This window comes from Lampetra planeri, chromosome 6 (genome assembly GCF_965212315.1).
Source record: "Lampetra planeri chromosome 6, kcLamPlan1.2.h2, whole genome shotgun sequence".
In the NCBI taxonomy this organism is placed as follows: domain Eukaryota; kingdom Metazoa; phylum Chordata; class Hyperoartia; order Petromyzontiformes; family Petromyzontidae; genus Lampetra; species Lampetra planeri.
In genome coordinates, this window is record NC_136112.1 from 9,013,509 (window position 1) to 9,029,480 (window position 15,972).

The window sequence follows — 15,972 nt, forward strand, 5'->3', positions numbered from 1 at the left end:
GCAACCACCACGTACAGACAGGTTATTATAGGATGCTCTAGGGCCAAATGGTGGGCAGCAGAAGCCACATAGATTCTTACGCGTCTATGCTCTCTACCACAAACCAACAACGACCAGCATGTTGATGCATGGCCAAACCATTCCCGCGACCGACTCAAAGTGTGGGGAAAAGAGGCCCTCATCCAAGTACATGGCACTTGTTAATGTGCTAGCCGCCTCCAGCAAGAGCACGCTGTGGCCAGCTTGATGGATGCGCACAGAGTTATGGTCACGATGCCATTCTCCCGCAACTCGGTTGCATTCTTCAGATGCGACGGAACATCTCGTGTTTATGCAACGTCAGTGACCGACTACGTTGCACGATACCGAGCGATTCAACTCAAGCAGGGCTCGTGAAAGTGGCGAAGAGGACCAGCCCACCATCCATCTTTCTCACCTGTCAGGCCTGTCCCAGGAAACCTCTCAAAGATGTTGCAGCATAACAATACATCTCACCGTCTGCACGTGAACCGATTTCATCACTCCACCAATTCGGTGGACACTCTTGAACACGTTCCATTCCTTGGCTGCCACTCCGTTGTTACTCTTGACCATTCTCCATCATCCCTTCTAGATATCCTGCCCAAGACCACTTATGGAAATTATCTTTTGTCTCCGTGTCCGTCTTTGTTCCCTCTGTATCTCCGTTGCTGTCCGTGTTTCTCCGTGTGTCTGTTTCTCCGTGTATCGCTCGGATAGGCACAAGGAGAGATGAGTGGCAAATTTATCCTAATTCCACGGATATGTGGAATAGATTCACGAATAGGATCTGTGAAATCGGTCCCGCCATATCACAACAGATTAGAGGGGTTGTTTTTTACAGTGCGGTAGAAACATTCGTTATATATTTTAAGTGAACGACTCGAGCAGCCAATTCAATGTGGACCCCTTGGCACATTGTTGTTGTTTCAGAGTTTACGTTCAAAACAAGGCTCAGCTTGGTTCAAGACTAGAAACAAACTGGTGGTAAATGGCCAACCATCATTTTCATAGCTGTCTCTTTTAAAACAAAAAAAAAGAACCGACTCAAGAGTTGTGGATAAGATTTTATTTCACAATATAAAGTAATAAAAGGTGACAAAGAACGGCAGAGGCAGGTGAGGCGACAGAAATAAAAAAGATACAATATCTACACTGCAGTTACAAAAAGTGGCAGAGGACACAAGGCCACGCTAAGGCTTCTTGTATTTGGACCACCTGCTAGCTCTCTCCTAAAAGCCATGAGATTATACGACTCGCTAGCATCCTTACCAACCACACCTCACATCTACACGATCAATCACCAACTACAATGACCCTGCTCAGCACCCCCCTACCCCCCATCTACATTGTCCGTCGGGCAAATGAGGCTGGGCACAAGACGTATGTCAAAGTAATGTACATCCCAGCGTGACATCGGCCTGCCGCACATGGTGGCGTGACGATCGCAGAACTCGCCAGCCTGGAGATAGAATCTGCCCCCACCGAGAGGGCAGCCCAGGCAGTCGTGATCTGGTGGAACTGCTAAGTGGTTGTGGACACTCTGCCAAGGTCAACCTCTGACCCTTCCAGACGCTGCTGGGTCATGCTCGTGTGTCAGGAGGAGCTCGCTGATACAGTAGATACATTGGTGAAGGGTTACCAAGTGCAGTGCTGGTCCTTTTCTTGTGGGCGGCGTTGTCGTGTGATCGCCTGTGTCACCTGTCTCCAAAGCACGTGGCTGCCACCTCTGAACTGCTCTGGCTTTGTCCTTTCATGCCTTTCACAAAGGGAGTAGTCTGCATCAGTGAAATCCATTTCTGTTAGGTTAAAACATGAAAACCAGTAGCTCTGTAATTGAATACTTCCATCATGTGCGGTGCGGAGAAGGGCCACTGCCATCATGTGTTTCTGTTATCACCTTGACGTGAGTGTGCACCAATTGTCCCTCTGTACGGCTGTTCTCACTCATGCAAATGCACAAAGGGGTCCATTTTTCCCCACAAACACCCCGCAGCCATTGTAGATCATCCATCTTGCCATCGTGCCTTATGAGAGGCGGAAATAATGAACGGGGAATAATGACCCTAATCGACACAAATTACGTGAAATACCACTGGCACTTGCCGTTGATGCCCACAACAAGCCTGCTACACACTGCTGCTCGTCTAACGTGATGAGCTGTTCTTGAGTTTCTTCGCAGACGATGGCCCCGCGGCTCCACTGCTGGATGCGACGCTCTCTTCATCCGTACGGCGCTTCCTGCAAAGAAAACAAGACGAACAAGTGGTCACAGGTGAGCAACGCTGAAATGCAATAATTAGAAATATAACTTTTTACGTATTTTTATATTTCCAAGTAGATTGTTAAGCTCAGGATATATGCATCAAGCCTGCAAAAATCTACGTTTCTTGAGTAATTTGTTAGAGATACCCTTGCGGCTACTAGACGCACTAACCCATTCATCGCAATGTAAAGAAAACTAATTGTATTTGATCGTGACTCTCAAGCGAGACAATATTTCGAATGGGCGGTGCAGGAGTGGAGGGGTGAATCACCCAACCCTTGCCGCTAAGCTTGAACAGTGTGATATTTTAAAGTCAGCAAGTCACATTCTTTCCTGTAACGGCGGCAGCAGCAGCAGCAACAACACATTTGCCTGAACTACTCTAAATTCAAGGCTGCGTTAGTTCACCCACGGTTGACCCTAAGCGCACAGCAAGAGCAATGAGGAAAGCATATTTTCACGACCTGTTCGCAAGCATTTGTTTTACAAGGGGCGCAATCACGCTGAACGATGTTGACAGTGAAATGAAATATCATCCGCTCACATGTAGCACACAACAATGATTGCACCGAATAGGGGCAGCAAATATAGCTATAATTGCTGTAGATGTTGCTGTAGCAGCTATTATCGACATGGACGGCGTGGTAGATGCAGGTCATGGGTTCCATCCCGACCCTAACGCCTGCATATTTAGAGTTTGCGTGCTCTCCCCGTGGTCGCGTGTACGGGTCCTCCGGTTTTTTCCTCCACATTTAGAAACATGCGTTTATATTATTTGGCTGCGATAAATTTCCAGATGATCAGGCACTTCGCTGGGTTATCATTTGTGGCCAGGTCGCTTCTGAAAAAAGTTGCTATATAGCTCAGTGGGTCTTACCCGGTAAAAGTAAAAACAAAAATGTCAATAAAATAAGTGCTCACACGGCGGCCATGTCGATGTATTTGCCGATGCCGGAGCGATAGGTCTTGGGCTGGGGGTTGGCTACGGGCTTGCGGACGATCGGCAGGCGAGATTTCTCCAGCTCCTCGTCCTCTTCCAGAGCCTTCTGCCGATCAGCTGCCAACTGTACGAGGGTGAAAAACAAGTTTTTCAGAAATATCCAAGCTTTTTTTAAACCATCGCGATGGAGAGCCGGGTAGACAGTAACTCTGCAGCGGTTGAAACGGGACGGCCGTTTCACGCTTGTCACTGGTGGTACGGCGCAAGTCTTCCCACACCGCTGTTGAGCGTTTTTTTATTATAAAATCCAGCAAAACAGTCGAAGCATACGAACAACGAACAAACGCAGTATTTTTTTTACGTTTTTTGCAATCGTAATAATTCCAATAAATATACATTGTCAAGTGTAATTGTAAAAAAACAGCTGCCGTTCAACCCCCGATATTCAACACCTCAACGGACTCCAGGATAATTTCCATGCTTGGAATTGCTACTCATGCGCCGTCATTTACCCACTCATTGTTTGTACATTTTATCCTGTTATTTAATGTACTCACGAGTGCATCGCCTTCCTCAAAAGGATTGACAAGGACTGTCATTTTCTCAATCTTGATTTCTTTCTGGGAGTAAATACAGGGACACAAATACAAAGCACCATGGTTAAGAGCCTTCTAGCCGCAACCCGGCTTCCCTTCAGTGTAGATTACGCCCCACTCACACACAGTTACCACTCTCAGTGGGGTACATATGGTAAAAATAATAATACATTTCCGTAGAACTTAGACCCATATCTTTAAGAGATGGTCCTTGCCTGTAACATCTGGCAGTTCACCAGGATTGGGTCAAGCAAGCCCGACTGCCGATGAGACACTGTAGGTTAAAACCAGTCAAGAGTTTGTTTGTGCACCAATGCTGCTGAAATAATGCACTTTCAGCAGGCCTTGCGGTTGACAGGAAGTGTAAAAAAACATATTTTTTTAGTGTGCAGGAACAGATATGTGAAGGAGAAATATTATCTGCTTATTTAAGTTGCACTCATGGGTGGATCTTGAAAACCTGCACCTTGATGTGCACCAGATGATGACCGAGTCGTTTTTGTTCATAACCTCTACAACTGAGTAAAACGGACATCAAGGAATATTGTATACATCTAATTCGTTTACGCTAGATTTCAATTTGAGTGCTCGTTTATATTTTTCCCGGCAGGCGACTGGACCACGGTGATGCTCTGCAGAACGCCAGCGCAGCAAAAGAACGTGCTGTTTTCAAGATAGGAGCATTAAGTGGAAGACTGAGTCACCCTTCAAGCACACGCTGTACATTTCTGGGACTCGAGAATTCAAGTTAACAAGGGTACAAAGTCTGCACAGATATGCGGGTGTCTCTAGAATGCTCGTCAAAACGGGAGCGAAATGTCAACGAGTCGAAAAGGATTCAGTCACCTACCTCCGGGCGATCAGTCTTGGGGTTGGCCTCTATCTTCTCGATGGCATGCAGGACTTCCATACCTCCAATCATGCTATGATATACACGAACACACAAGCAAACTCAGGTCACCCTCGCAGCGCATTTTGGCTAGCAATCGAACAAAGACGGTGACTGCAATGCGTTCTTTCAAATGCGCCTCTGCGGCCGTCTAGAATGCTCCTTCACTTCCGATATTAGGAAGCTACTGGAGCTATGCTCTTTTAAATGGAGATTAAAAACTTTTTTTTTTTATAACTGATTTTGTGTTTAGTTTGTTGTCCTTCCCCCGCACCTCCGATTAGCATGGTTGGCTATGTACGGTGAGTAAAAAATTCAACGTACGTACACACATACGCAGCAAAGGCCCCTTCATTCCGCTGCGTAATCTCTTACGATGAAGAATCTTTTGGTGAGCGGGGCCATCATTTGCAGTGGTGGAGCCACGGCACCACGCACGCCTGACTATATACTATGCAAGTTTGCACGAATTTCGGGCTGAGTTAACTTTACAGGGTAACAAGCCGGTACAGATATGAAACGATGTCAGCGTGCACGGCTGTAATTGTGTCACAGTGTGTGACCAAACACCTTTGAGTCCTTGACAGATACTTAACATTTCAGACTCAAACACCCCAGAAGCTGAAAAATGTGTGACATTTCAACCACCAACCTATTTGTGCCACATGGAGTGTCGCTCTTTGCCACCTGTGGTGCCGTGATTAGAGTTCAGAGTGACAAAAAGTCAATGTAAGGACAGAAATGAATTGCAGTGATTCTTTTTTTTACAAGAGCACCTCAAGTATTTCATCTGTCAAGTGTTAATTCAGAAAATGACACGAAGCGCTGTGTTTTTTTCTGCGCTCTGCCAATGTTAAAAGTACACTTGATAAAATAAGTGGTTTAAAATTGCTTCTGCTTTTCGGAATGAAATGTTTTTGCCAATATTGGCGGACGTGCACAGGTCAGAGTGAACGTCGCGATAGTAATGTGAACAATCGGCGGCGAAACATTACAATTATTCACATCAAAGTGTTTGCCAAGGTGGTTAAAATTAAAGAAGTAAAAAACACCAGATCGTTATTGGAAGCAATTTAACATGGATCAGTCTACGGTAGCGGATCATAGGGAGCGCCTTCAACCATCTCAGGACAAGGTGTTTTGAAAATTGGATTACAAATTTCACGCCTACGGAAACTCTATGTACATTTTCAAGCCCCATATATGGCTACGGATTGTATAACCGGATTATAATGATTTGATTTTACTTTTATATAACGTCGTTCATATAAATTGCATCTCTCACTATCGTTCAGAAACCACAGTCAAGCTTGCAAGGTGGTGAGCCGGCGCCAATAATTGCCCAAGATCTGCAGTCCTCTATAAATATTTTTTCAGCCAATTAATGAATGTTTAAAAATGAATGTATAACACTCCTCGTACATACAGACTATATATATATATAATACAAGTGTATTTATGTTAGAGAATATTCAACAATTAGTATGAATTAGCATGTAATTCGATACCATAGGATGTTTTGAAGCGAACACCCCAAATAAGCTATGTACTTGCACCTGTTGCCATACTGACTGGTAAACAAAGTAAGCGGGATTGACTGAACACGCCACTCATGATGGAGTGTCCACTGCAGAGACAGAGCGATAAAATCAGCACGTGCGTTGGAGCGAGGTGGATCGCATGGCCATAAAAGATGGGGGTGCCTTAACAAGGACTCAATCCAGCAGTGGACAAATAGATCATGGCAGGTAATGGACAAATGAATGGGTACATACTCTTAGGTTTTTTCGGTAAAGTCGCGTAGGTAAAAATAAATAATAATAATAAAACAAATGATAATAGAAATAAAAGAATAAATCACGTTTCGGGGGCAACACAAGTGTCCGTTATGTTGCCTCCGAAACGTCGTGATTTATTATTTTATTTCTAGTATCATTTTTATTATTAATTTTAATGTTTTACCTACGTGACTTTACCGAAAAAAACCTAAGAGTATGAATCCTTGCAGTCACGAAAGCTTCAAATCTAAACTGAATGGGTACTCCACAGAGAGTCAATCAGCAGGTGATGTGTAATGTGGGCAAAGTGTGGGTACTCCCCCCCACCTCTTACCGAATTGTCTGGCCACTGTGGAAGAGTAGGCCAAATAACGTCTAGAGGGGCTCTCGAGAGCTCCATCTAGCGGAGGCTCTTTTTGCCGTAAAAAAAAAGCAGTGGCCAAGATTTCGGTTTAAAGCTTTCGTGACTGCAGGGATTCATCTTCTTGGTTCTTTCGGCAAAGTCACGTAGAAGGGAAGTAATAAAATAATAAAAATAAAACATAATAAAACAATTCTCACGACGTTTCGGCCACAACGCAATGCAGGTACCTGTATTTCCCATATCCCTTCCCTTTGATGCTGCTAATCCTGCATAATGCACGGGCATGAGTAGTACTAATCACATACTTGCATTTCCCATAAATATGCTAAATGCCTCTTGATATGCATATTATTTTGTCAAGGCGCTCTTTTCCCCCCTTCCAACCCAGCTTATATATATGCTCCAAGCACATGTGCTGTTTCATTCAGACGCTGTCGCCTCGACAGACCTGGTTTTCACCTGAGGACGGCTGCTTGCGTTGTGGCCGGAACGTCGTGAGAATTGTTTTATTATGTTTTATTTTTATTATTTTATTACTTCCCTTCTACGTGACTTTACCGAAAGAACCAAGAAGATCAGTGGCCAAGAGTTCACGTAACAGTGTGCCACGGTGGGCAGCTGCTGCTCCTTGCCCCTCACACCGTCCACCAACCCACTCCCTCGGCCCACAGGCCCTGCAGCGCACCGCACCACCGCCGTCACGGCAACACACCCTCCCGGTACCCACGCCATGGCAACCACTGCTTGCCATGGCAACCATGGCAACCACTGCTTGCCATGGCAACCATTGCTTGCCATGGAAACCCGATTCGTGGCACGCTTTCCGAGCAGCGAGCGCGCGTCGCAACAGCCGATTTCTCTTCACACCCCTTCATCGCGTTTATTGGAATATTATTTTCTATAATTTCAATTTAACGCTTAACGTAAAATGTTTAATTTAAAAACACTGCGTAAAACACCACGGCATAGGTTATTAAACGACATAGTTCAGCAATTGACAATTTTTTAAAATTATGTATATATATAAAGCCATTTAAAAATACAATTATACATTCAATGGACCATAACTAAAAACAGGTTTGATAAAAAAACTAATTCAGTTGGCTGGCAACATTTTCGCGCTGTGATTTATTAGGGTCTTACTAATTTGACTTCACAATGATTAACAATTAAAATGTTGCCCATTGCAAACGATCAAACAGCTTATATATCTGAATATTAAGCCGGTGTGCACGACCACTCTGGGAGTTTTTAATGAAGCGCAAATGGCCGGCATGTAAACACGCGTGGGGGAATACGCGGAAATAACGTGTCAGTCAGAAAGAATCTCTACACGTAATCACACGCTTAAGTAGACTTCCATTAGGGCACTTTGGATACCTCGCGTCCACAGTGCATGGCTTGGTGTAAATGGGAACACCTGTTGATAATCAGGTTGTTTCAAAACCCGTAATTAGTGTGCCTTTACCCGACCTAAATACAGCTTTGTTTACAGTTTTGCCAAACAGAAAAAAACCAGGACAGGCACATCATCATCAGCCATAAATAGTCTACTGCTGGATGAAAGCCTCCCTAAGCCACCACCGCCACCTCTGACGATCCTGCAATGTCGCTATTCCCACCTAGCAGCACCTACACACGTGCCGATTTAATCGCTCCATCTTTTCGGCAGGTTATCTGCTTGGACGCGTTCCATCTCTTGGCTGCCACTTTGTCGTTATTATTGACTATGGGCAATCACACCTTCAAGTGATGGGTCCTGCCCATGCTCACTCTTCCTAACAGTTCGAATCATCGATTTAATCTGCCTTTATTCTCTAATCCATTTGTTTATCGTCCTTTCTCTCAATGTAATTCCAAGCGTGAATCCTGCTATGCTTCTTTGAGCACTTTTCAGATTTAGCTTCATTTTCTTCATTATAAACCATGATTCGGATCCACATGTCACAGCAGTTGAATATTTTTTTCATAATTTTGGCACATTGATATTTTAAGGACAGGCACGTGCACATTGTGCAACCTTCAAAGGGGCCACGAAGAATATTAGTGATATCTGAATATTAGTTCGGACATCACTCCCCCATGGCGTTAACCGTGGCAGGGAATCGAACTTCAGTCACTGGGTTCACAGCGCAATGTGCTAACCACTGCTCTGTCGCTCTCCATTACCACAAGAAAAGACAAAGATACCCCATATAGCCTAAACAGACTTTCTGGGCAAGTGCTGTTAGCGAGCACCGATGGAAGGCCAGCACAGCACACGAGGGGGGAAGGTGGCCAAAACCACGCCCGGCCGCCTTTGTCTCCCGAGTGGCGATGTTTAAACACTGCACTCGGTACTCATTTGAGGCCGAGTCGACCTAGGGGAGGCCCAGGACTGGTAAAAAGATATTCGTCACTTGTGTTGGCCATGAGCGGGAATCGAACTTGGGTCACAGGTATCATAGTACAGCGCGCTAACTGCTATACTATCGCTCCCCACACACACGCATGCATGGACACACACGCATGAGCACGCATGAGCACCCGAGTCCCTATCCCTCACAGGGCACAAAGAGGCACCGGCAGAAGAGACAAATTACACATAGTTTAAAATACCAATCACTGCACATCAACATCACACCGTGAAATTAGATGGGTTCCACCCAAACAAAGCTGTAATTATTGGCAAGCACGGCACAGCAAGCCTGAATGCATCACAACAGAGATGTAAATATCAGGGGAGGGCAGATGTGAGCTCAACTAATTACCGCCTGCTCTCATGTGGCAGGCACAACCCTTTCCCTCCCGGCCACGATCAGCGATTTAAAAAGGGAAGCTTATCAGACCTGCCGCGGGCGCCGATGTGAGGTGATGGCACGTGGGGCCTGCTGTCCTGGCAGGCTCAATGTATGCAACCAAGCCGGAGGCCATGGGCAAGCCTTGTAGGGGGGCAAGCCTCGTAGGGGGGCAAGCCTCGTAGGGGGCAAGCCTCGTAGGGGGGCAAGCCTCGCAGGGGGGCAAGCCTCGTAGGGGGCAAGCCTCGCGTGCAAGCGTCCGCAATTGACGTTGAATATTTATCACGGGTTAGGATGAGCAGGGCGTCCCACTCGCATTCTCTGTTGGACCTAACCACAAATGTGAACTGGGCAACGATACTTACGTAAAATGGTAAAATCGTCTGGGATAAATATCTGCATGTCTTGTCAAAGTATTTTTTTCATAATACATTTTGCTTTAAGTATTCCTACGTAATTTAGGTTTAAAAAGGGCCTTTTGCAAAAAAAAGTCATGTAGGCTTATTGCATTATCCGACTGTAAGCCCACGGTGGAAAGCTAAACAAGGTGAAAAACATAAAAGAGAAAAACGTGTCTCCGTCACGTTATCATGCAATGCGATTCTGAGATATACATTTTCCAAAGTGGCACCTACTTTACTGCACAACAAAGCTGCTCAATATACAATGTGCGAATGCAACACGGAGCTGAGCGTGCGTTCTGTTTGTGCCTTTTTGGTGGCTACTGTAAAAGAACTGCTTATAAAAGGTTTCAAACTTACAAAAGGAAACCGCAACAAACGAACATTGAAACGGATACACTCGCAATTCAGTGTGGACACACAACAGGCAGTGTTAACGGCACAATCAAATTGCTGTAGCACAACCGTGTGGACCCCTTTGTTAACGCACTGCTGGATGAAGGCCTCGCCATGCTGTATTGGTCATGGAGGTTTTTGACCTTACTTAACCACCGTGGTCAGTGTGGGTTGCTAAAGAAGGAAGGGAAGGAGGTTCCAGGACTTATTCGCGACCATTGTTTGCCATGGTCGGGAATTGAACTCGGGTGGCTGAACTCCTAGCGCAATGCACTAACCACTGCGCCACCGCTCAACTGCTACTGTAGTAGTTGTTGTTATGCTTGTTGACCCAGGAAAGAATCACCGCGTCTCAAGATGCAAATTAAGGACGGTCCTGTCAAGTATTCGTGGTGGGGGGCAGGGGGGGGGGGATTTTGCTGCTGTGTAATGCCAATTGAGTAATTTTAAGGTATTTTTTTCAGCATTACAATGTTTGGCCAATTCCAGTTATACTGTATGTTTGTCTTTATCCGCTATGAAAGGAAACCGGAAAACCTGGAAGAAACCCATTGCACAATGAGGGGAGAACATACAAAGTCCAAGCAAAAAGGCACTTGAGTTGGGACTCTAACTTGGGTACTTCTTGCTGTGAGGCACAAGTGTTACTAAAGTGCATTCCTGCCATGCCAAAATAAAATATAGATTTCTATTTAACAAAAAAATTATTCCATGTATAAGACAGATAACATAGTTGTGATACACAGGAGATAATGCATGCACATTGCAAAAACATATAGGACTGATCCTAACAATACACAAGGCAGATACACAGGATATAAAGAAATGCATACATATGACTTACGCTGCGTTTTGGATACAGCGTATAGGGTTGAAATATATGTAGGATGCCCATAAAAGAAAGATAGAATCAATACACAGCATGGATATATAGGAGTTCATAAAATAGACAAACAAGATAGATGGATTGAATCCAAAGATAGGAAGACATCAATATAAAGGGGGTGACAGCAGACGTGCTATTAGAGCAGCATGTAATGAAAAAAAATCACAGGAATAATAAAAGCGTTTCTTGGAACTGAAACACGTAAAAAAAAAGTTTAAAAAAAGAGTCCTGGCAGCTCTGAGCACAACAATGAATCTAGGGCAGGAGACAACCATTAGCATATGAATGCGACGCTGCTGCCCATATCTGGGCCAACATCTGTGGCATCTTCCCACCCTCAAGTTGCACCCGTAATTAACTTGTCGCCACCACGTGACAGATGCCCAGTTTGTGAGTCGCGGCCGCTTCTCTGAAACAGAACTCACCGGATTGCGAATTGCTAAATCCCCAAGAGGGACTGGCCAATTGGCCGGCTGTCGTGGCCCAGCCCCGTCAACAGGGAGATGTACAGAAAAGATTTCCCGGCGGGCTGCTAATAATAAAATGACGGCCGAGAGGCAGGCTGAGAGGTCGCACAGAGTGGCACAGGGATTGGGTGGACACGGGGTCGGGGACTTACCGTCCGAAGACAGCATGTTTTCTGTCCAGATGGGTACAGGAGCGGAACGTTATGAAGCTGGAAAAAGAAAAGCGGTTAGATGCACGCTCGGGGTTTAAACCGACCATCGCAACACAACACAAAACCGTGCATGGGTTATAATAATTCATACTATGATCAAGTCACCAAGAATGTGCCTGAACTCATCAGATCTCAAACGCAAAGGAGATTTGCACAGGTATAGTGCTGAGATCAGCGATCACCATGCCAATGTTGGTTCTTATAGGCTGCTGCAGGGTTAAATTGTGGGCAGCAAAGGGCAGTGCAGAAAATACATCGCTGTTATGTGCTTCTATGCTCCCACATAAATGTGCCCACCTTCACCAATGTGCATTGACTAGCGTGTATGTATGTTGTTGAACTTCTTTCACACCGTATGTAGCCAACCACACTAATCGGGAGTTAAGTATGGTCAAATAACTCGGAGGATGCGCATTACATGGGGGGGGAGGAGCAAGGATTACACTGGTCAACACACTTTTTCTGGCGTAAGGTATTCTCAACGGGTTTAAGGTAATTTTGTGGTGCTGATTCCAAATCTGGCATCAGTTTTTATCTATCACATCAGGTTTTTGAGATATCAAATATTGCATTTTCAATAAAAACTGCGGAAGAAAAATATTTCATAAATGTGGATATCTACATAAAATGATATTATAAACACACTATCCTAAAAAATACAGCACCATATTTTAACACTAAAGCAGTCACTGACTCGCAACAACTCGCAATCATAAGTGACAGAGTTAATTTCGGGTAAAATCAATGAAAATGGGGTATGCCGATAGCATAAAAATGAGATGTGATAGAGCAATTCTGTGATCAGATTTGGAATCAGCACCCTGAAATTAGTCTAAAACAGCTGCAAAAGTCCAGGCCAGAAAAAAATGTTATTTTTTTGTTGACCAGTGTTATTCATGACTTTAAACCCAACATTAACTGTCCTGTTTCCACAATGTGAGAAAAGCGAATATATTTGACGGCCTCTGCAGCTAGTGCAGATGCAGCAAATGGTGGTTGTATTGTCCAGCAAATGCATATTTCCTGCGTCTGTTTAGAAATCCATGACTGCATCATGAACTAATTGGTTTTCTTGTAATTTGGACCCACATTTATTTGGCATTATCCCAAACGGGGACACCCGAACAGGATTGTTGGAAAAGATACGATGTAAGAAAAGAAAACGCAATCAACGAATGCTTCCGAGACCAATAAAAGAAAAAAAGCCTTGAAAATTTACATTGAAATGGATTCAAATGAAGGGGCAAAAAAAATAAACATCTGCCAAGAACTAAATAGGCAATATGCAATTTGCCAGAAAGCAAAGGGAAAAGGCAAAAACACAATTTACTGCAGCTGTCAACAGATATCACTCCACTGTGGGAAGCGCAAATTGAAGACATCGACCCATCGCAGGTGATTACGGCCCTTCTCCCACAAGCAGCCCCGCTGCTTGTCAAGCTTCAAGCGGTGACGGTTCTGGCGCAGAGGGATGCGCTTCCGAGGTTGGGCTCTACTCGAGTCAATTTCCGCGTGGTTTGGTGCGAGCGTGATTCACTGCGTGCGAGTGTGCGAGCCGTAACCCCAATATTTTCACCTGGAATTCCCCAGAAACTCAGCCCAAGCAAAGTGAAGCCGCGGGCGAGCTCTAAGATCATGCCGTTCTGTTTCTGGTCTTGAGTCGGTGCAGTGACCCAAGATGGAATTGTAATTTGGGAAAGTTTGCGGCTTCTGCTGCTAAAATAATAAAATGCCATCTGGGTCCATGTGATGCTATGCAACTTTTTAACAATGGCTTTGAATATGAAACACTGAATATGTAAAAGCTTCAAGAATCCACCTTAATAACAATGTGGGCCAGTTCTCATTGGGCCAGAATGTAATTTTCCCCCCGACTTTGGCAAAAACATGCTTCCGCCTCCAGACCAATGCACAATGTAATTCGTACAAAACCACTATTGTCTTCCCAAAGGATTAAGTAAACCACTATCCTTAACATATTACATCCATTCTAGACTTGAAGAAGCTTTCATGACTGCAAGGATTCATACTCTTAGATTTTTTTGGTAAAGTCGCGTAGGTAAGAAATAAAAATAAAATAAAAAAAATAATAGAAATAAAAATAAAATACAAAAATCACGACGTTTCAGAAGCAACACAAGTCTCCGTCTATTATTTTTATTATATTTTTTTCTTTTTTACCTATGTGACTTTACTGAAAAAACCTAAGAGTATATTACATCCATAACAGTATTTATCACGATTAGTAACATTCCAGGTGATAGAATTTTGGATGTGGTTACAAATATTTTTTTCGCCAGCTTTACAAATGTAGAATATGTCACATTTTTATAAAGTCTCTGGTAAAACATACAGATTTAGACAAAGGCTCAACATTTGCACATAACATGCCCTGAATGCATGAATGTTAATGGAATGAAACATGGGTGACCAAAACAGGACAATATTAAGTTTGACAATCCTCAATAAACAACAATAAAGCCACCTGTAAGTGGCTGTACATGTACGGCCCTTTGTCAATCCACAGATGGATGAGGCCTGCTAGGCTCGTGGGGGTTATCTGACCACACGTCATCAAGTTGTCAGTGCGCATTGGTGAAAGTGGAAAGCGTCGATGTCAGATCATAGCACAATACAATAATCGATTTTACTGCACTAACCACTGCTTCCCACCAATGTGAGTAGTTTGTGCCGTTCAACTGGCAACACTGTCGTTAAAATCGCTTGCAGGGGTCTTGTCCGAGTGAGTTGAGGTTCAAGGTTTATTCAGATAAATACTCACAATTGGGACCCATTGCTGTTGGGTCCAGAGTTGGCCATGCTCAGCACTCCACGCCCCTGGTGGCAGAGGTTCGGCTTAAACTCATCCTTGAAGGGCTTGCCCCAAGCCGACTCTCCCCCTGTGAACGGTATAATCACAGAGTGTATGGTGCGTTATACAGGCTTGGTACACGCGCAACAGCACAGGCAATGTTTAATAACGAGGACTTTGTTACAAAGCATCGGCCTAAATTTTTACTGAAAAAAAAACAATATTTGGCGTAACTGTAACTTATAATCCTTAAAAATTTAACCCGTAAAAACAAAGTTTTTCACTCTAAATCCTTTATATGCGTGGCGGCTAGAGTCCTCTCGTCCTCTGGCTTGAGATGGCTGCCACCTATGGGTCAGATGATTGTCTGCCAGCATTAAGCAATTGGTAATTAAATATTTAAATTTTTGTTCCCTAAACAGTGTCAAATTTTGGAAAAAAATTTTCACGAAAATTAATTGTCACGCACAACGAGTCTGTGTGGAAAATGTCAGCTCGATTGGATCACGGGAAGTGTGTTAAAAAACGACCGAAAGATTTGCGCGGTCGTAAGCAAGCAAGCAAGCAAGCACACAAGCACGCAAGCAAGCAAGCGAACTTAATATAAAGGATTTAAAAAGAAGACTCCAAGAACACACACGTAAACGATAAAACAAATATTCGACAATCAACATTTGTGTCAAGAGGCTTATTATATTGGCACTGATGAAAGCTGACATCTTGATGAAAGCCAGTTTGGTCAAAAAAATTCTCTTTCAGTTTACAAGAGGTCCTGATTTATATTACTAGCGCTTTCAAAAAAGCAACACAAATATAAATCGAAGTTGAGAAAATGCGTTTAAACGTTTCACATTCCACAAAACAGCAAACCACTTAAAGAATAGGAAGATGTAATCCTTACTCGCAGGGTTAATACATTCAGCGAGAATCTTGTAAACGTTGCTAACAAAAATCCGATGCAGCTTTACGCGGCAATTACACTGCAGACAGATTCTCAAAAACCTAATCATTAACACGTAGGTGCACACACCAGCGTTAGCGCACACATACAAAGCATCCCCATGCAGGTTGTGAGTGAGCACCTATTAAGGATACGACCGACCAAGAGGAGACTCGTCGTGATTTTTATTTTATTTTTATTCTACTTTTATTAATTTTAATTTTTTACCT

General features: G+C 43.9%; 1 protein-coding gene across 3 annotated transcripts in view; it reads right to left on the reverse strand.

Moving 5' to 3' along the window:
• Positions 1–1,072: 1,072 nt before the first annotated feature.
• Positions 1,073–15,972, reverse strand: part of LOC144719503 (RING-type E3 ubiquitin-protein ligase PPIL2-like) — a 50,162-nt gene continuing 35,262 nt past the window's right edge. For all 3 annotated transcript variants that reach the window (XM_078595489.1, XM_078595488.1, XM_078595487.1), the window contains 6 exons: positions 14,773–14,890; positions 11,931–11,987; positions 4,671–4,743; positions 3,782–3,844; positions 3,206–3,348; positions 1,073–2,259 (listed from right to left, as the gene is read on the reverse strand). In XM_078595489.1, the coding sequence (XP_078451615.1) occupies positions 2,166–2,259; positions 3,206–3,348; positions 3,782–3,844; positions 4,671–4,743; positions 11,931–11,987; positions 14,773–14,890 (548 nt within the window). In that variant the 3' untranslated portion in view covers positions 1,073–2,165. The remainder of the gene's footprint in view (positions 2,260–3,205; positions 3,349–3,781; positions 3,845–4,670; positions 4,744–11,930; positions 11,988–14,772; positions 14,891–15,972) is intronic.